Source organism: Phacochoerus africanus, chromosome 13, assembly GCF_016906955.1.
Source record: "Phacochoerus africanus isolate WHEZ1 chromosome 13, ROS_Pafr_v1, whole genome shotgun sequence".
NCBI classification, from domain to species: Eukaryota; Metazoa; Chordata; class Mammalia; order Artiodactyla; family Suidae; genus Phacochoerus; species Phacochoerus africanus.
In genome coordinates this window covers 724,678-745,852 of record NC_062556.1, presented here as the reverse complement: position 1 = coordinate 745,852, position 21,175 = coordinate 724,678, and the positions used below count along the sequence as shown (strand labels likewise).

Below are 21,175 nucleotides of genomic sequence, written 5' to 3'. Positions count from 1 at the left end.
TGAGGATGCAGGTTTGATCCCTGGCCTCGCTCAGTGGGTGAAGGATCCGGCGTCGCCGTGAGCTGTGGTGCAGGTCGTGCAGACGGGGCTTGGATCTGGCAGTGCTGTGGCTGTGACGTGGGCCTGCCGCTGCAGGTCTGATTTTTATCGGAAGTGCCATCAGCTCCTTGGTGAGAACCCGGGCTCAGGGTGGAGACGCAGCCGTGGCCCCGCCAGGCAGCAGTGTCACCCAGCGCGTCGCACTTCCTGTGAGGAGACAGAGGGTCAAGGGTCCTGCGGGGAGATGAGCGATGCCCTGGGATTGGGGGAGCCACAGCGCCCTGTGCCTCTGATCCCCGCCAGCCGCCCGGCACCAGGACCTGGGCTTCTAGAACGGCAGCCTGCCCTTGAAGCCCCAGAGGCGCTTCTTTTCCAGATCTTTATGTTGCCAAATGTTGCACACGCTGGGGCGTACACCTAAGCCCTGGGCACTCAATGCAAAGAGTAACAAAAGCTGCACTGAGGCACCTGCCCCCACCCCCCGGAGGAAGACACACCAGATCACTACCACCTGCAAAGGGCACCCCCGCCCAGGCCGCCTGATCCTGGAGGCCTCCCTCCCAACCAGGTGACTTCATCTCATTTCCGAAGTCCCCTGTTGTTCTTACTGGGTTTTATCACAGATGCAGGTGGCCCTAAGCAATAAGCATTGTTTGGCTCTCCTTTGATTCTGGAATCAGCAAGTATACATTCCTGTGAAACTTGCTTTTCTTTCCTTGAAACTGTTTCTGGGATGAATCCAAGTGGTGGAATCAGGGTGTGGTTGGCTCATTCGTGTTGCTGATACCATCCTGCTGTGTCCATTCTGTTTACTGCTGTGGGCCAGCTTCCAGGTGGATCCTGCTTCAGGCCAATGTAACCAAGGGAGCCGGAACACACCTGTGCACACCTCAGGCTCCGGGGCAAGAGTCTCCCTGTCTGACGCATCTGAAAACAAAGCCCATTTGGTGTTTCCAGGTTCACTTCTATTAGGAAATGCCAAATTATGTTACCAAATGATCGCAGGCTACGAAGAAACAGCATCAGTAATAAAGATTAAAGCTAAGAGAATAGGAGTTCCCGTCGTGGCGCAGCGGAAACGAATCCAACTAGGAACCATGAGGTTGTGGGTTCGATCCCTGGCCTCGCTCAGTGGGTTAAGGATCCGGCATTGCTGTGAGCTGTGGTGTAGGTCGCAGATGCGGCTCGGATCTGGCGTTGCTGTGGCTGCGGTGTAGGTCAGTGGCTGCAGCTCTGATTAGACCCCTAGCCTGGGAACCTCCAGAAGCTGCAGGTGTGGCCCTAAAAAGCCAAAAAAAAAAAAAAAAAAAAGCTACGAGAATAGTATGACTAGCTACCTGCCAATAAAGGTAAGACCTGAGGTAAAACCCCACATTGCTAGGCATACAGAGTACTGAAACTGACTCCAGAAGGAAAAGAAAATCGCAACGGTCCCATCTCTGTTAAGCCAATTGAGCCAGGGGTTAAAAATCTTGCCACAAAGCAAAAATCAGGCTCTGAGAGTTTCCTGGAAGAAGTCAGCCCACTGGGCGTGGGGTGGACCGTTTTAACCCCGCTCCAGCCTAATCCTGTTGGTCGTCTCTTTGCTGACCATTTTGTCTATATCTCGGATCTCTGCCTGCTTCCTGAAGTATGGTTTTCAGAAATTCCTTTCGCGAAGCCTCGGCGCTGGAAAACTTGGAGTATCCACCCTTGTACCTCGAAGACAGTTCCTGAAGGTTTAGGCCAACGGTACTTTGAAATGTCATCCTCCGTCTTCTGCCCTCTTTACTGCGTAACGAGTTCCTTGTTCCGCCGGGACTGACGGTCGTTCCACTCAAGTCAGTCTCTTTTTTTTCTCCGTAACGGCTTTTGAGACTTGCTTTCCCTTTTCTTTGGACTCAGCTTTCGAGGTCACGAATGCAGGTAGGGATTTCCGCTTTGGCGTCGGCTTGCCACCAGCTCTTCAAAGACCTCTTCTTTCCGGAACCACGATTACATTTATACCAGGTCTCTGCAGGACGAGGCCTTGTCTTAACCTCATCGCTGACTCTGGCGATGCTTTCCTGCATTGTTTTCTCTCCTTGAGCTTCAACTCTGCCTGATCTGCTGGCTTACCCATCCTCCCAGGTTCTCACTTCAATCGTTTCATTTTATTTTTATTTTTTACCTTTTATTTTATTTTTTTGCCTTTTCTAGGGCCACATCCGAGGCATACGGAGGTTCCCAGGCTAGGGGTCCAATTGGAGCTGTAGCCACCGGCCTACGCCAGAGCCACAGCAACGTGAGATCCGAGCCGTGTCTACGACCTGCACCACAGCTCACGGCAACGCTGGATCCTTAACCCACTAAGCAAGACCAGGGATCGAACCTGCAACCTCATGGTCCCTAGTCGGATTCGTTAACCACTGAGCCATGACGGGAACGCCTAACCCCAAGCGTTTTCATGTTCGGTCTGAAAGCTGGTTTTGCTGCCTTTTAGGCATGGAGGTCTATCTGACTGGCATTCATTCATCCCCTCTCTCTTCTTCCTCACCCACCTCTTGCTCCCACAGGATAATCTCAGCCTCTGCAGTTTTCACTGCTCGGCGTCTGAACTTGGCTCCCGAGACGGTCGGCATTGTTTGCTGTGCACTGAGGGATGTGTGCTGTCAGCATTTGCTCTTTAGAACTTTTCCACTGAATTTCTTTGAGGGCTGGTTGTGAACGCAGCACTTTGTGCTGCATGGTGGCTCCGGTTCCCTCAGGCCGCTCAGAAGGCGTCACTTCCGACCGCCCACTGTGCGAACGAAGTTTGTGGTTTGTATTTCCCGGGAGAGAATCAGAGATCTTTCACCCTGACACAGCTCCCATTCGAAGGGGGGGAGACAGATGAGCAGAACTCAGGGTGGCAAACAAAAAAATGACCCCATACTGAGAAGATTTCTTTCAAAGAAAAAGCAGAGCCTAGTCAGTCGTCGAGGCAGCGGGAAGGTGGCAAAGAGCCGACAGCTCTGACAGGGCTGCCCCCCACCCCCGGAAATGATGCCGGAGCCAGGCCTATAGGAGCTGAGGGCCAGCTGCTGTCTCCCTGTCCTTGGCCGGTGCAGCAGCACAGCAGGGGACACTGCAGGGGTGGGGTGAAGAGGTCAGACTCCAGAGAAAACTAAAGCCAAAGCCATGGTGACACCCTGTCAGATTCATGATGCAAAGTGGAGAGGAAGAGTGGAGTCAGAGCGGAATCCTTTTCGTTCATGACCTCATAGGAGGCACTCCAGTTAAAAGTAACGTCCATCCCAAAAGCCCCATAGGCACCCAAAGGCCAGCTCCTCAGGCAGCTATGCACGCAGCTGAAATATCAGAAGGCGGGAATTAGAAATTCCTTCCCGATGCCAAAGACTGCAAGAAACTGCCTTAATCCCTCCCTGCTCAGTGGACGGCGCATCCTGCCCAGGTCACTTGTAAGTATAGCTCATTCTCATTGCAGATTTGCAGCCTGAATTCCCACTCCTACTTCAACAAACCCCTCCCAGTGTGCGGGGATGGGGGCATTTACGGTGACTCCAAACAGGGAAAATCCCCCGCTGACCCTCTAGAGGAGCAGATGCTTCAGTTGCTACTGCAGAGCAAAGTGTCTCTTTCCCCTTGAACAGCCAGAAACATTCATTTCTGCAGGTGCTGCCACAGACCTCACAGATCAAACTCATTACATGCTCAAAAGAAAGAGGCTTCATAAGTGAGAATAAACAGAAACAACGGCTAGCAGAAATAGACCTGCAAGGGCTGCAGACTTTAGAATTATCAGACTGACATTGACTTCTGGGTACTGTCTAAAGAACTAAAAGGCGAGATCAAAAATGTGTGTAGAGAACAAGCAATTATAAATAGTGACCCCATAGAAACTCCAGACATTTTAAAAAATAATACTTGAAACTTGAGACTCAATGGACAGCTTTTGCACACTGCTGAAGAAACAGATACAGGTGGAGAAATGACCAGAATGCTGCACTGAAAGCCAGAGAAATGAGCAGTATGAAGAGAGGTTCAAGGACATGAAGTTCGCAAAGAAAAGGTCTCAGATGTGTCTAGTCAGTAACCAGAGGGACAGGAAACAGAGAAGGAGCAGAGACAATATTTGAAGAGATTACGGCTGAGAATTTGCCAGGGTTCTTGAAAGATCCTAAGCATAGATTCAAAAGCCTAATTAGATCTCAAGTCTAGGGGGGAAAAAGTCTACACCAAGACACGATAGTAAACAGCAAAGCATGAGAAAAACACAAAGGACATTTAAAACCTTTGCGAACATGTTGGTTTATTTCCTTGGAGCTATTTTCTAAGTGTATCTTTACACAAAACTGAGATCCGAGTTCCCGTGGTGACTCAGTGGCAATGAACCTGACTAGTATCCATAAGGATATGGGTTCCATCCCTGGCCTGGCTGGGTGGGTTAAGGATCCAGCATTGCCGTGAGCTGTGACATAGGTCACAGATGCGACTTGGATCCTGAGTGTCTGTGGCAGTGGTGTAGGCCAGCAGCTGCAGCTCTGAAGGAACCCTTAGCCTGGGAACTTCCATGTGCTGCAGGTACAGCCCTAAACAGAAAAAAAAAAAAAAATCATACTATTTCTTCTGATATTGTTTCCCTAATATACTGTGAACATTTCTCTAGGTTAGTACATTTTCTTCAAAATCATAATTTTAAATGCTTCCCGGCATTCCACTGTATAAACACACGGCAATTTGTTTAAGGAGAATCCAATTCTTGGACATTTGTTTCCACGTTTTGGCTGTTCAGATAGTGTGTGTTGCACACGAATCTTTTCCACATGACTGTTTCTTTCGGACAAATTCCTAGCAGTGCAATGGCTGGGTCAGAAGATGCAAACATCGCTGAGACTCCTGATGTGTCTGCCATGCTCTCCAAAGAGCCGTGGCTCTCCTGGGGGGGGCGCGGCCCCCATGCAGCACCACGGTGGTTTGGTGGACATGCTTCCCGAGTTACGGGCTCTCTCTTAGGCAACAAAGTGCCCGCAGAAGACCTGACACTTCTAAACTACTAGGTTTAGAACACAACCCACGCGGGAACACAAGCCACCCGAGTCCCTCAGGGACAGAAAAAATCCGAACACTTGAAAACCTTCTCAGCTATTTGTAAACCTTTGCTTCCCAGTTTTCCAGAATGGCTATGCTCCAGTCGCTGGAACAAAACATTTTAAAATGCAACTGTCATCTGTTCTATGCCTCCAAGAGCCCGGCAGTGTGTTTGTAATAAAGGGGGTCTTAGTCCCCACCACGTGACCCGGGCGCTCTCCGCACAGGGCAGCCTCTAATCACAGCCTGATCTCGCTTCGCATTGCTCTCTGCCTGGCCTGCGTGACCCTGCTTACTGAAGCCTTTTCATTGTGCTGGGTCAAAGGATGAGGGATTGAGCGGAAACAAAAGTGGGTTTGAGGCTCGTTTGTGCGCCATGTGTTCAGTCCGGGGACCGCAAACCAACGGGAAGACTCTGGAGTCCAGCCAAGACACCTGACGGAACACTGACTTCCCGAAGGTACGCCCGGCACGTCTCAACAGCATCACGACCCGCCCAGGTTGCAAGAGAAAGGTCCCTCTGTCCCCAGGAAAGGCACGGCTAGCTGGGTACCCCAGGCTCAGTCAAATTTTCAGCAAAGAGCTGGAGACTAAGTGTTTCAGATTGTCAAGCCAGGGTCTCTGGTGCAGCTACTCGGCTCTGTGCCAGCGCCCCAAAGTAGCCCCAGCCCCAGGCCCCACGTGGGGCCACGTGCCAGGAAACCACCTGCAGGGGCCGCCCAGGTCTGGCTGCAGGGCGGTGGCCTCGCCAATCCCTGGATGTCATCTGGCAGTCACCTCCAGTGTCACCTCCAGGCCTCCATTCCTTTGACTCTGTGGCTGCGCCTGGCAGGTGGCGTTCGGCTCTAGGTTCCCAGCGTGGGCTGGAGCCCGCGTGAGGACCAGGCAGGCAGTCCCACCAGCTGCAGGGCCGACTCTCCCAGAGGGACGGTGAGCAGACCCGCTGCCCTCCAGGCATGACTACTGCGGCGCTGCTTCCAGGAGGCCGGGAGGGGAGAGCCGGAGGCAGCGCTGGACTCAGCACCGCCCCGGGCCCCCCTCAGCCGGTCCCGGAGCTCCCAGACCAGCTCCCGGATGAGCCCTATTTGTTCCTCTTTCTCTTCCCCTCGAAGCCGCCGTCGCCAAGTTCCTGTCCTTGGCTGCTTTCCTTGGGAGACCCCCGCCATCCGTGGTCTCACCTGTGGCCCAGGAAGTGGCCTCGGTCTCGAGGGTCCCATCTGGATGCCAGACCGCGCATCCAAGGCGCCGATGGAGGACCTGCCCCGACTGGGCGGGCTCTGGCCCTGGCCGTCGGGACCCGGGGACCCCACCAGCTCCCCTCCTTCAAGTCCTTCCTCAGCCCCACTTCCCCGCCTGGCTACTCCCGCCGTTATTAGCCTGGGCCCTGCCCAGCCCAGCCTCAACGCACGCTCTCGGATTAATCCTGTAAAGCTCCATCTCGGAGTCACTGAGCGCTTTCACAACCAGCTGGGAGTCAGTCCCATTTCAATAAAGCCTCGAGGCCCGGGGTTCCCTGCCCCCGCGGGAGGGGACCACCCAGCCTCCCCAGGGCGGCCTGCAGCTTCACCGCCTTGGGGAGAGCGTCTGGTGTCTTCCCCGACTGCCCCCGGGCCCGGGTCCGCGCCCCACATCCCTCAGGTCCCGTGAGGCCCAAGCACCCAGGGACCTGTGCTCTTCACAGGCGCCCTGTCCTTTGGATGTAGGTCTGGCAGCGGCAGCGGCGGCGGCGGCGCAGGGAGCCACACCCCGTCGGTTAACCTGGGCCTGTAAATAACAGAATCGAGTTCCCTCAGTGGCTCAGGCGACGGCTTGCTCCGCTCACAGAGGTCATAGTGCAGGCACGACTTAAGGTTCTTTCTCTCAGAGACCCATATTTTTAATGCACCAAATTTTGTCACATTTAAATGTCCCATTTTAACCACGTTTAAGGGCGTGGCTCAGTGGCATCGAGAGCATCCACGCTCAAGTTCAGCACCACCCTCTCCGCAAAGCTGAAGCTCTGTCCCATCGACCAGCGAGCAGCGCCCGCCTCTTCCCTCCGCTCTCAGCAGCCACTCCTCTCCTTTCTGGGTCTCGGAATGGGACCCTTCCAGGGGCGTCTCCCAGGCGGAAGCACAGTATTTGTCCTCGACGTCTGGCTTATTTCACTCCACATGTCTTCAAGTTTCACGCATGTGGGAGCCTGCATCAGAATTCTGTCTCCTTTCGAGGTCGAATAATATTTCATTGTATCTGTACACAAAATTTTGTTTATCCATAACCTATTGACAGACATTTGGGTTTCCACCTTTTGGCGTTTGTTCTGAATACATTTAAAAATAAAGCACTACTAAAGGCAAGGAGCAAAAAGTATCTGTCTCCTGATTCCTGTCTGCTGCTCCCCAGAGGCAGTGACGTTCACGTCTTCTACATCTTTCTTCTGGTTTTAACCATGTTTCTAAACCTACCTGTGGTGCACATTCTTTTTGTTGTTGTTGTTGTTGCTATTTCTTTGGGCTGCTCCCGCGGCACATGGAGGTTCCCAGGCTAGAGGTCGAATCGGAGCTGTAGCCACCGGCCTACGCCAGAGCCACAGCAACGCGGGATCCGAGCCGTGTCTGCGACCTACACCACAGCTCACGGCAACTCGGGATCCTTAACCCACTCGGCAAGGCCAGGGATTGAACCTGCAACCTCATGGTTCCTAGTCGGATTCGTTAACCACTGCGCCACGACGGGAACTCCCTACATTCTCAATTTTAGTGTTTAATGTAACTACTGCCCCTCCCCCGCCACAGAAGACCTGGCTCTCCCTGCACACGGCCCCCGAGTTTCTCCTTGCACACAGCCCCCCCCATCTCTCCTTGCAAATGGCCCCGAGTCCTTGCACACGGCCCCCCGAGTCTCTCCTTGCACAGGGCCCCCCCAAGTCTCTCCCTGCACACAGCCCCCATGTGTCCATACAGAAGCGTCCCCTTCCACTGCTGACCCCAAACCACCACATCCCACGTTTTAGTTAAGACACATTACTAGGGTGTCAGCCAAGGTCCAGCCAGGAGACAGACCCACACCAGGAATGCGAAGGGAGAAACGTCAAGAGGACTATTAACTAGGGATCCGGGGATTCGCTACTAAGCAGGTAAAGACAACTTAGCTGGGGAATGTCTGATGTAGGAGCAGCTGCCGTCGAGGTTAGTGGGGGGCGGTGTCTGTGACCTCCCGCAGGCAGAGAAGGTGGCAGCGTCACCGGGAAGCCGCCGGTCTGCTGGCCAGCTTGCCCCCAAACAGGAAAACAGGAGAAGCCCCCTGGCCTCGCGAGGACCAGCTGCCCGACGCTTGACCTCGGCAGCCGGGGGTTGGTGGCCCCGCTGCGGCCCCGCCTGTCGCGGCTCCCGGAGCGCGTCTTCGCCTCCACCTCGGTCGCCCCGGCTAGCAGCTGGCGGCAGAGGCGCCTCCTGACAAAGGCACCCGGGAGGCAAACTGCGAACCTGCACAACCGCATCCAGCCCCCGACGGGTGGCAGGGCCGCCGGAAGGGCTGCCCCCAGCCCCGCTGCCAAGACGCCGGGTGGCCGTGCCACTCCCCATCTTTCGCATGGCAGCTGCTTTTCGGACTCGTTTCCTCCATCCTCTTGAAAGCATCTGCTCCGTGTGCAGCTTTTCCAACGTCCCAGCCACGCGTCTCGGTCTGAGTCTGAACCAGTCGCTCTGGGAGCGCTGCCCCCGCCTGCCGGCCGCCGGCCCCCAGCTTCGTGCTCCTTCTGGAGCATCCGGCGGCTTCGCCCTGGGCTTCCCGGGCCGAACTCGGAAATTTTCTTGTCTTTCCTCACACTTGCTTCTTGTCTTTTTGTTCAACTTTACGCAAATCTTCTCAACTTTGTTCCCTAGTCTTTCTACCGGATGTTTTACTTCCACTGGAGTTTTTTCTGTTTTTGGTCTCTTTAAGGGCATGCCCACGGCATATGGAGGTGCCCAGGCTAGGGGTCTAATCGAGCTACACCTGCGGGTCTACACCACAGCCACAGCCACGCTGGATCTCTAACCCACTGAGGGAGGCCAGGGATCGAACCCACAACCTCACGGTTCCTGGTCGGATCCGCTTCCTCTGCACCACGACGGGAAGCCCTCCACTGGATTTTGAAGTTCTGTTCTTTCTTTCGTCCCTTTCCTGAAGCCTCAGTTGCTTCCTGCGTGCCTCTCTCTCCTTGAACGCCGCTTCCAGTGTGTTCAAAGCTCTCTTCCGCCTCCCGCTCCGCACTTTCTTCTTTCTCCCGCCTTTTATTTTGATGCCTCGTTCCTGCCCCCAACGTCCCGAAGGCGGCGACCATCCTTCCCTGAGACTCCTGGAGATGCGGCCGGAGCAGGTGCTCCTGCCAGAGTGCGGGCTCTGCCCTCGGGGCCGCTGTGCCGCGAGCGACCCGCGGGGTGGCAGCCTCTTGTCGCGGCTGCTCCGTTTCCACATCTCCCGCCAGACGGGCCACAGCCTGGCCTCGGGTCTTCCCTCTTGCCTGTCTCACCGGCCCCTGGGGAAAGGCCGCGCCACTTGGGGAAAGGACTTGGGAAAGGCCGAAACAGCTTCAATTCCCGAGACACCGGGAGAGGGGATGACACACCCGGTGGTGACTACGCATGTGGAGTCTGGTGCCGCCTGAAGCGGCCCTGCCACCTCCTGGCTGGGGAGCTTGGGCAGGTAGTTCAGCCTTTTACCTTGGCTTCTCCATCTGCAAAACGGGGCAGATACCACAACCGCCCCCCAGGGGCTTCTCCTGAGGCTCAGCCCACAACCCACAGGCCGGATCCAGCCCAGTCTGCACCTGCTTGGCCTGGGAGCGAAGGATGGATTTTCCTTCTTACTTTTTTTTGGCGGCACCTCTGCATACGCAAGTTTCAGGGCCCCAACACTGACAGCGCGGGTCCTTAACTTGCTGTGCCACCGGGAACTCCTGGTTTTTACATTTTTAAAAGGTTAAAAACCCCAAAAAACTCAAAGAAGAACATGAGACGAAACCTTTAAGAGACCCACAAAGCCTAAAATAGTTACTATCTGGCCTCTTCCAGAAAGTGATCTGGGCCCTGGCTTACGGGGAAGTTGTGTTAAAACTATTAGACTGGAGTTCCCCTGTGGCTCAGCGGAAACTTATCTGACTAGCAGCCATGAGGACGCAGGTTCGAACCCTGACCTCGCCCAGTGGGTTAAGTATCCTGCGTTGGGGTGGGCTGTGGTGTCGGTCACAGACACGATTTGGATCTGGCGTTGCTGTGGCTGTGGTGTAGGCGGGCAGTTACAGCTCCGATTTGACCCCTAGCCTGGGAACCTCCATAGGCTGTGGGCTGGGCCCTAGAAAGACAGACAAAACAGCGAAACAAAAACTACTAGAGTTAAAGCATTAGAGCAAAACGAAGCCACGCTTTCCCTTACTCCTCAGATGGCACGTACCTACTTCTCACGTGTGATGGGGTCTGTGGCGTATCAAGGGCACCTGGCACCACGGAGGCCACGCAAGTGAACAGTGTGGCAAGGGCTTCCCCGTTTCTCTTTGCTCTCGAGGAGTCCGGGCTTCTTACCCCAACGGCTCGGATGCCGTCCGAGGCGCCACGACCTGGTCCGAAGGGCTCCGGCCACAAGAGCTCCCGAGCTGAGGAAACACACACCAGCAAGTGGAGCCCGGGAGGATGTGTGCGTGACTCGTGCGGCCAAAAAACGTGTGGAGCAGAAAAGGCTGTGGCTGAAACGTGAGGCGTCAGGGCCCCCTGTCCTCAGCGGGCACTTTGCTGGCGACCCTGACCACCTGCGCCACCGCGCCAGCGGCGTCAGGCCTCCTCGCCACCAGCCCCGAGTCTGCGCACACGGCCGGGCGGTGCCTGGGCATCAGAGCTCGGCCGGAACGGCCCCTCTCCTGACCACGAACGGTGGCATCTGCCCGTCGTGGACACCTTGTGGAAACGCGCTTTTGCCGCAGGCGCGCTAAGCACCCCTGGCACAGGCCGCCTGGGCGGACCGGGCAGCACGGCGCCTGCGTGCAGAACACACCACGGTCACTTCCAGCGAGCCCTGTTGCCTGAATCCCAAGCAGCATCTCTCCTCATGCGAGTGAGGACGGGGGGCTGGGCTCACTGAGAACACGCTCCTGATCAGCTCCGGACCAGAGCACTGGTTTATCTGCTGCACAGGGATCACGCTCAGTGCGGCCCACGGCCCCGCCATCACACTTTCATCCCTCCCCAGGCAGACCCAGTCCTTGAGGGGAGGCACTGAATCCTGCATCACACTCTGCTCCCAGTACTTGGCTTGGGGCACCTGAGAGAACAGTCGAGTGTTTGTTGAGTGAGTAAATGATGGCTCCATGACAAGACAGCAGCTGCTCATAAAGGTCCATCACATTTATGGAGAACAATCCTGCCACAACACTGAGGCCAGATGCAAAGTAAAAGCAAGCCGTTAGCTGTAAGTTTCAGAACTTAGTAATGGTTCTAGAACTGCCACTGTATTTATGCCTGTTCTTATGCCTGATTAAAGCATTCTTCGCATTTTTCCTAAAATCGAATAGGCAACACTTACAGAAAGGCTTCAGTTACCTCCACCAAAATCAGGCAGTAAGAGAAAAAAGTACTAGATGTTTATTGAAGGGAAACACTAGACCTGCCACTAGTTTTATTACAGGCCTACAATTCCTCATGAACAATTCTGAGATCCATTTGACTCGCCACAAAAACTGACTGAAACCAGGGAAAGCTCTCCGTAGCCACACGTAGTCCATCCCTTTTGCTGACCGGTTGTCACAGAAACACTATCAGATTCTGGGGTGTGCCCCAAGCCCCAGTGTATATGTTACCTACAAGCACATATATTTTTGGAAAAGAACCTTCTGAATTCTCGAACCCACAACAATTTCCGATAAAGGACTTCTAGTCTATTAGCCAGATAAACAAAGGGAAAAAAGCACCTGCAGCCTGGTGCTGCTGCCACCTGCTGACAGCAGTTTAGAACTACAAGTATGTAATCAAAACGGCCAGGTATAATCTCGCTCAGTTTGAGGAGCACCCTGACGACTCAAACTTTGAGATTCTTTTTCAGAGGCAATGGCTATAAAATAAATCCTTAGCGGGCCAAGTTTTTAAGATTTTCTATAATATCTTAGACTTTGTATGTTCCATCTCTATCGCCCAACCGAGAAGCTGAAGGACCCTGACTGACTGTGCAGCATGAGGCCTTTAAACACTCTCTCTGACGCAGGCCCTGCACATGTCCTTGGGACTACTTGAAGGTACCTTCGTACCCGTGGTTGTCTCAAGGCCAGAGGTGAGGGCGGATGCCACCAAAATGGAACCATTAAAATAACCGGAAGTTGCCCAACTGGCCCTTTCTAACAGAGCTACAAGCAATGTCAAGGCGACAGGAATCTTGTTTTAAATACCACAGGTGGCGGTAATTCTTAGAAACCTACGCAAGGAGTTCCCGTCGTGGCGCAGAGGAAATGAATCCGACTAGGAACCATGAGGTGGCGGGTTCGGTCCCTGGCCTTGCTCCGTGGGTTAATGAGTCAGCGTTGCTGTGAGCTGTGGTGTGGGTCACAGATGCAGCTCGGATCTGGTGTTGCCATGGCTGTGGTGTAGGCCGGCAGCTAGAGCTTCGATTCGACCCCTAGCCTGGGAATCTCCATTTGCCACAGGTACAGCTCTAAGAAGAAAAACAAAAACAAAAAACCCTGCCTGATTCAATGATACAGTGACCTGCAAGGGGTGCGCCCACTAGGCCATGGAAGAGATAACCCCTGGTTCTCTAAAGACACACATTGTGTACTGCTTAGATCTTAGCTTCTCTTTGGCTCTTTTTTCTGACAAGGCCTAAAATTGTGGATTGTTTAACTCAGTCATGAATTCAGATATCATCCATCCAGATGTTCAGAACGGCGTTCTCTCCTGCAGGTCACTTTAAGGTGGGGAATCACAGCACCTTACGTGCGCCAACATCAGCCTTCTAAGAGAGAAGGAAAAAGGACAGATTGAGACACAATTTACATCTGTCTACTCTCAGCCCCAGACTGACTGAATTAACCTGTTCTGGGCATGAACTTGTAAGTTTTTAAGTAGCATCGTTTTCAAGCATGATACACCCAGAAAGAATAAAAGTACTTAACCCTGGAAAACAGCATTGACAATCGTCTATTCCTAAGAGGACAGAAGAATGGAGTGACTAAAATCCAAGGACCTTCTCCAAAAATGAGTAAGGGGCTCGTGAGGGGGGGAAATCCAAAAGTACCGTAATGTAGTTAAAGAAACTTATTCTGTGAAAACATCTGCACGTACACTTTCACGAGTGTGTCGTTCGAGGGGGACGAGATCCTACAGTCAACGTCAGCTGAGAACATAAACGACAGGCGCGTAACAACACATCCTGGAAATAACTGGCAAAGCAAAACTGTACGTGTTTATAGTGATTTGAGGTTGCAAGACAGTGACGATCTCAGACCCAATGGGCCCGCACTGCAGCACAAACGAGAGAGCTGCCACCTCGTGGCTTTTCCAGTACACAGTCCTTAACACCGTGCCTCAACACGTCCCCCCACCCCGAAGCCACCATCGGCCAGGACAACGGGAAATTCCATCAGAACAGGCTGGCAAAGTCGGAATGCCTAGCACAACACGCACCCTCTTCCTGCCCCGGTGCGCTCAACGCACTGGTCACACCTCCATGTCGTAGAGAAAAACATGAACTACCACGACACAAAAAGTATTTTTATGGCCAAAAAAAGAGTTGAGCTTCTTGCCTAGAAAAATCCTTTAATGTCTTACATTGCCTAATACAGTTAAAAGTCTAAAAAAAAATATATGTGAATGAAAGTTCAGTTGTGCACGGGAAATTCACTTTTCTCAATATGGGTGAAAACGTTTCCGTCGTTTTAAATGGCAAAATCCTCTTGGGACAGAAAAAGAGAGCATCTCCAATCGACATCTAAAGGCAATTCAGTCACATTTACAGGCTGCTGTCATCGGAAATCACTCAGAAGCAGAGAAACGATCACGCTGCCGTCCCTTCCCCGTCAGTTGGCTACGACCACACAAACTAAGGGGTCCAGGAACCAACGAAATGTATTCTAGACGAAGGACGTTTCACAGAACAAACAATTTCTCATAAAATAGTATTATTTTCTCCTTTTTTCCCTGAGATTCAAGTTAACTCATCCTTGGTTTGCAATTAGGACAAAGACAAGAGCTCGAAATCGAAATCCTTGATTGTATCAGTATCAAAACTATATAAACATTTGTTTAGAAAAGCCGAAATGTACAAGAAAATGGAAACAGCAAAACAAGGTGCCATTAACAGGGGGACCCCGGCAGAAACGTGTGGTATTTGGTAAAAGATACATTGAGTGACCTCTGGGGCGGTGTCGCTGCTCTGGACAGAATGCAGCACCAACTGGAGGAAGGAAAGCGATTCCCATTAACCACCTTGGGATCAACAACATGTGTTTATAGGAACCGTGCTTCACTCCGCAGTCCGGGACAGGAAAGGATGAGGAGCCTTCTGTCCGACGCACTGTAAAGACATTACCCACGACATTAAACGAGGACCGGCCTATCGAATCCGTGGCAGATTCGCGGCTGTCGGTCTGACTGGCAAACCAACAAACAGAAAAATCAATTAAGGGACAGAAGCGTTACTCAAACTTAGAGAACAAGTTGGAACATGATAAAGTCACTTACGCCCCCGTATCTTTCACAATTATTGCTTCAACAGACAGTGATGACACTTGTGAGGTTTTCCGCAGCGTGACTGAGCGGACATGTCCCCGAGGAAGAGGGCACGACCTCGGGGACGGTCCGGCACCGCCGCACCCGCTGGCGAACAGCCCCAGCTCCCCGACAGTTTTAACAACGACCCACACGGTGGGGACGCAGGACCCGGAGACAAGACCCCTCGGTCAGCCACGTGCTCCATCAGGTCAATCGCAAGTCCTCCTCAGGGGAAGCGCAGCGAGCGCTGTCTTCGGAAGGTGCCATTTTACGTAAACTTCCTTGTTCTCAACGAAAAGGTCTGAAGGGACAGATCTCGCTGCAGAGCGGCAAGGGCTCTGCTGCAGTCTTCAGCGAGGAGTACTCACAACTCAAAGCCACGCCATCCGGCATCGAACACGACACCCGTCAGCCTCTGCCTCCGTCCTCTGGGCGCGTGGGACGTCAGAGGCACCACGCTGGTGGCCTCACAGCGACACAGGCCACCTTCTCCTCCACACCAGCTCGCCTTCTCTACCAACTGTCTCAGGAGCGGCGTGCGTCAGGACAAGAAGTCTCAGAAAACTGGTGGCGCTTAGGGTGCTACCTGGGTGTTGCAACATGCTCTGCACCCTTGCCAGGAAGAGCCAAGTCGGCTGTCAAAACTGAAGGGCATTTGGGAGACGCGAGCTCAACACAGAGAACAGAATTTCCATTAGACGTTTTTAGAAAGCAAGTGCCTCCGCGATCACGTTCTCAACAGCATTCTTTATGTGCATCTGTGTGTGCGGGTGTGTACCCACATACACGTATGTAATTACTGCTGTCTGGGAGACACAGAAAGCCGCAAGGGAGCAAAGGACACTGCGGCTGCAAGAGGGGCCCGGACGCTCTCTCCCCGCACAGCCCGCGACGCCCCCCGCACTCGCTCGCCTCTTTTCGGCACGAGGTCGGATCTCTCTACACCACCTCGAAAGGCTTCGGGAACTAAAGCGAAAACAAACAAAACCCCCCAGAAAACAAAGCAAAAAACCCAGCCCATTAGTTTACAGTTTATTTTAAAAATTCTGAAAGACACTGCAAGTTCTAAACTTTTAGTAGCTGCTCCCCACACACAACCATCTGGTCAGAACCCAGAAGCGCCCGTGCCAGGCGGCTCGGCAACAGCAGAGCTGGGCAGCACGGAGGCTCCTGCGACGGGAAACTATACATGGCACGTTCGCATTCATATTCGGTCATGTAAAAAGTTACAAACATACCTAATCAAATAAATAAGAATAAAAAAAAGAATCTGAATGTATTTGTAAGTATCCTAAAACCACTACATAGAATAATGGCAACCTTCACTCACAGATTATTTACACGGGACCCAGAACGGGTGCACTGCTACAAAACGCAAAACAGGAGTAAACTTGAAATGTTTTCCATAGTAAAAGACCTAGCAGCATGACTATCTAATGCTGTTTTATCCCGACTGCTTCTGAAACGTTCCTTTTCAGTCTGTGTCTTCATCCAGTTCATAATTGTCTTTATCATAAATATCTTTGACTAAAAGAACCCGTACAAGCATATTTTCCAAGGTGTTTCGGTCCAGTGAAGCAGACGTGTACCAGACAGGGCTTTCTGCAGAACTAGAGCATTCGGGTTGCAAATAAAACACATCCGTCCTCTGATTAAGATTCTGTGGACTTGAGGAGAAAGGAGAAAGTCACTTTCACAACACGTGTACCAGCTCCCCACAACGCCCTTTTCTCCTTTCAGGAAGAATTCTGCTACCAGCAAGCACGTTGCATGGACTGCCGACATGCCTCTGTGCCTACATGAAAACTTTCCACCTGAGATATTCTGCACGTTAGCTTTTACAATAAAAGATTATTTCCCCACAATTTGGTTTTTTTGGAGCTGAAACCTGAAATGTCCCACCGTAATCTAAATTCTGTATTTCACTGAATCCAAACACCATCAATAGAAACATTATTTGTAATCATTATGGTAATATTGCCGTAAAATAGGCAAAGCACTGCCAATTACAATTCAAGATGCATCAATTGTAACACGCATTCCAGGTTCAGAGAGAATGTAAACTGTGAAAAATCTACCTTAGAATTGATGAAATATGGTAGCACATAAAATAAAAATACTTAATTCACAGCATTATACAAAAGAAACTTAATTTTGGGGGGGGGCAGGGAGGGCGAACCCAGGGCATATGGAGATTCCCGGGCTAGGGGTCCAATCTGAGCTACAGCTGCCGGCCTACACCACAGCCACAGCAACACAGGATCCTTAATTAACCCACTGAGTGAGGCCAGGGATCGAACCCACATCCTCATGGTTCCTAGTTGGGTTCGTTAATCACGAGCCACGAAGGGAACTCCAGAAACTTTAATTTTTAAAGCAACAAGATGATACTGAGACAGGAATTTCCAACCAACAAAGAGTGACTGCCACTCACTGCGCAGCCGCCAAGGGCACCCAAACCTCACCAGAAATACTCCGTCTTTAAAATTAATCATCCCACGGGTGACATGACTGTTTTTTTACGGTTCTTGAGAGCTAACCTGGGGACGATGTATAAAAATGTTTAAAGCTGTTTACATAAGAAAATATACTGAGTTCAAGTTTACCTTTTAAAAATTAGAGCGTGCATACTTAAAGTAATGAGCATTATAAAACGTCTTACGGGAGTTCCCGTCGTGGCGCAGTGGTTAACGAATCCGACTAGGAACCATGAGGTTGCGGGTTCGATCCCTGGCCTTGCTTAGTGGGTTAAGGATCCAGCATTGCCGTGAGTTGTGGTGTAGGTTGCAGACACGGCTCGGATCCCGCGTTGCTGTGGCTCTGGTGTAGGCCGGTGGCTACAGCTCCGATTCGACCCCTAGCCTGGGAACCTCCATATGCCGCAGGAGCGGCCCAAAGAAATGACAAAAAATAAATAAAATAAAACGTCTTACGCGCTCTAAGGATTTCAGTGGTTGACAGTTTTTCAGCGCCTGCTGCTATCAGACTGGGGGAAGCAGCGGCTGGTGCAGAGCAGAGGCCGCCTGTCAGAACTCAGACCTCACTCCCTCCCCGCCCTCTCTCCCGGGCTGCTGGTCAGCCTCGGTCCCAGGCACTTCCTCAGCCCAGGACGGCGCTGCCCACGGCCTGCCATGCAGAGCTGGCTGCACTAGAGATTCCAAGGCCCAAAAAAGCCTAAAATACTTATTGTCTGACCCTCTACAATGGCAGTGATTTCATTACTAGAGAGAGATTTTTCACCATATGTTTGAATCTTAAAATGGGAACTCTAAGCTGGTATTTTATAATAGGACTAAAAACATTACAATTGAATGGACTTGGATAAAAGAGAAATCTTAAAACAGAGGCTCGGGGAAAAAAATCACCTCCTGGGAGTGATAAATTCAAGGGAACCAACTCATACTCTTACCACCAAGAATCAATCAATCCATCAAACCTCAGTGACACTTACCTCTTAGACAGGTAGCACTCAAACATTTTCACAGGACATCTGGAAGGATTGGCTGTATTTTCAATTTGTTCAAACACTGGCTCATCATCTTCATGTTTTCTTTTTCCAGTAGTAATTTTATCTGAAGAAATAAAAATTACAAAAGACATTCTAAGGCCGATATTGAAGAAAGACGACGCTACGCACTCCCAGCCTCTCGCGCCAAAGCACAGGCCCGGCTCCGTCAGAGCGCCAGGCACGGACTCCGGTAGGGCCTCATCTCGAGGCCCCAGCTGTCTCATTTGATGACGACGACAGTCCTGAACAAGGGACCCAGGTGGTCCTTAGACAGGCAAGGAGTGGCTCCTCCCGCCAACAACCCCAGAATGAGAACCTGTCACGCTACCTTCGTTATCTGCTCCACACAAAGAAGACGCCTGGTACCGGAGACACGCTTTACTCTCCATCGTTAGAGGGTTTTTTTTCCAACGCCTACACACGGTGCCGAAGGAAAGGCGTAGGTGTTGTTCCACGGTCTTCAGGCCAAAATACTTAGTGTTGAAGTAGAAGAGGGTGTTGAGAAGAGCCACTGGCGAGTGCGAGCCCAGCTGCTGTATCCTCCAGAGATAGTCTTCTTCAACGCGGGAAAATATCGACCCTTCAACAGAAGTATTTGCAAAGCAGTAGAATGAAGCCGTTTTCCACTAAGCAGCTCAAGAACAAACCCACGCCGATCCTCCACGCGCTCCAGGTCACCTGGGACGAACGGCAGAACCTCCTACACAGCCCTGCGGCAACACAGGGCTGGGAACCACGACCCACCACTCCACGAGCCCCTGGGCAAGGACCAGCTCAGGAACCCGGGCTGCGCCTCGCCGGCCAGAGGACCAGCAGACACGGTCAGACCGAATGTGAGCCTGGAGAAGTCCTCAAAAACAGCAGCAACAACAGAAAACCACCCAGATTTCCACTCCCAAACGAGCTTCCGTCATCCTCTTCAACAGGGTTTCTCAGAGAAGCGGAGGCTCGAAAAGGAAACACCCGGGTTTTCACTGTAGAGAAAACGGGTGATCCTGCGACAAAGTTCTTCGTAAACACTGACTCTCAACCCCTTTCACTTCTAACTCAAAAAAGGGTGAGCAGATGCATCCGTGAGTAAGTACACGCTAATCGAAATTGTTTCCTATTATTTTTAGTACACTTTCTGTGAAAACAGAACAATTCCAGGAGCAACTCAGGGACATTATATTTAAAGGAGCATTACCTTGGAGTTCCCATCATGGCACAGTGGTTAACGAATGCGACTAGGAACCATGAGGTTGCAGGTTCAGTCCCTGCCCTTGCTCAGTGGGTTAAGAATCCAGCATTGCCGTGAGCTGTGGTGTAGGTCGCAGACGCGGCTCGGATCCTGCGTTGCTGTGGCCATGGTGTAGGCCGGTGGCTACAGCTCCGATTCGACCCCTAGCCTGGGCACCTCCATATGCTGCGGGAGCGGCCCAAGAAATGGCAAAAAGACAAAAAGTAAATTAAGTAAATAAATAAAAAATAAATAAATAATTAAAAAAATAAAGGAGCATTACCGTCTGGAAGAATGCTTGGTTGCCAACTTCGGAGTATTTTATTCAATTCTTGCTCGAATGTCTGGTATCCAGGATCAATAAATATGTTGTCTTTCCGATTACTACCACACAAGTACTACAAAAAAATGTTGAGGCAAAATCAGCTACCTATATACCAGTTATCTGCTGTATTTCCTACGGAAAAAATAAACAAATGTCCTATGTCTTTGTCTTCATGAGTGTGCTAATAAAATATGAGACTACTGCCTTCACCTACATATCTAGACATTACCAATTCATCTGCTGCTTAAAAACTCCAAGCTGGAGTCGACACCCAAGATCTGACAAGAAAGACCTGGGTGAGAATCTTCGGTCTGTCAGAGAAACCGGCGCATCTGGTCTGCAGAAACCGAGGCTGGGGTGAGACGGCCCTCCCGGCAGCCTGCGGACGATGCTTCCTCCCCGGATTCCTCTCTGGGCTCCACCCTCCCTGGGTCAGTGGACATTTATGAATCCTGTAACTTATGACGACAAACCTCAACAGGGAGGCTGTCAGAATGGTGCGAACAGCAAAGTTTGCCAAGTCCATCTCCGATGGCAGAAACAGGAGAACGTGTTCAATATGACAATAGCACAGCACAAAGAAGAGGAGGGAACTGGGCTCACGTTGTGTGAGGGGATCATGGGTGAGGACACAAAGAGTGTTTGAAGGTGGCTGATGATTCACCGGAAGTGTACTGTATAAATAAACTTAAAAAAATTTAAGAGGCATAAACAATAAACTAATGGTGGCGATAAATATGTCATCAAAAGAAAACTTTGAAAAAACAAAAACAAAAACCTGGAGTTCCCATCCTGCCTCAGCGTAAACAAATCTGACTCATCATATCCACGAGGACACAGGTTCGATCCCTGGCCTCGCTCAGTGGGTGAAGGATCCGGCGTTGCCGTGAGCTGTGGTGCAGGCGGCAGACGCGGCTCGGATCTGGTGGTGCTGTGCCTGTGGTGCAGGGTGGCAGCTGCAGCTCCCGTTGGACCCCCTAGCCTGGGAACCTCCATATGCCGGGGGTGTGGCCCTAAAAAGCAAAAAAAAAAAAAAAAAAAAAAAAAAAACCACCACCAAGAACAGACACAGGGCCCCCCTACCCACGGTTTTGCTCTTTGAAGTTCAGTGACACGGAGTCAACTGAGGTCCAAAGCCCTCCGTCCCGGGAGAGGTCGCAGAGGCAAATTCCACGTCCGCGGCACGCGCGGCTCAGCAGGTGATGAAATCTCGCGAGGCCGGCGCTGCCGCGGGCCCGCCCTCATCCTGCGTGTCCCTCCCCCGAGTCCCCTGGCGGCCGAGGTGTCGCGGGACGGGTGCCCAGGCGACGCTTGTCCTACTT

General features: G+C 51.9%; 1 protein-coding gene across 3 annotated transcripts in view; it reads right to left on the bottom strand.

The window, feature by feature from the left end:
• Positions 1-15,820: 15,820 nt before the first annotated feature.
• Positions 15,821-21,175, bottom strand: part of LOC125113579 (zinc finger MYM-type protein 2) — a 64,889-nt gene continuing 59,534 nt past the window's right edge. For all 3 annotated transcript variants that reach the window (XM_047756391.1, XM_047756392.1, XM_047756393.1), the window contains 4 exons: positions 19,812-19,926; positions 18,638-18,889; positions 18,253-18,373; positions 15,821-16,468 (listed from right to left, as the gene is read on the bottom strand). In XM_047756391.1, the coding sequence (XP_047612347.1) occupies positions 16,276-16,468; positions 18,253-18,373; positions 18,638-18,889; positions 19,812-19,926 (681 nt within the window). In that variant the 3' untranslated portion in view covers positions 15,821-16,275. The remainder of the gene's footprint in view (positions 16,469-18,252; positions 18,374-18,637; positions 18,890-19,811; positions 19,927-21,175) is intronic.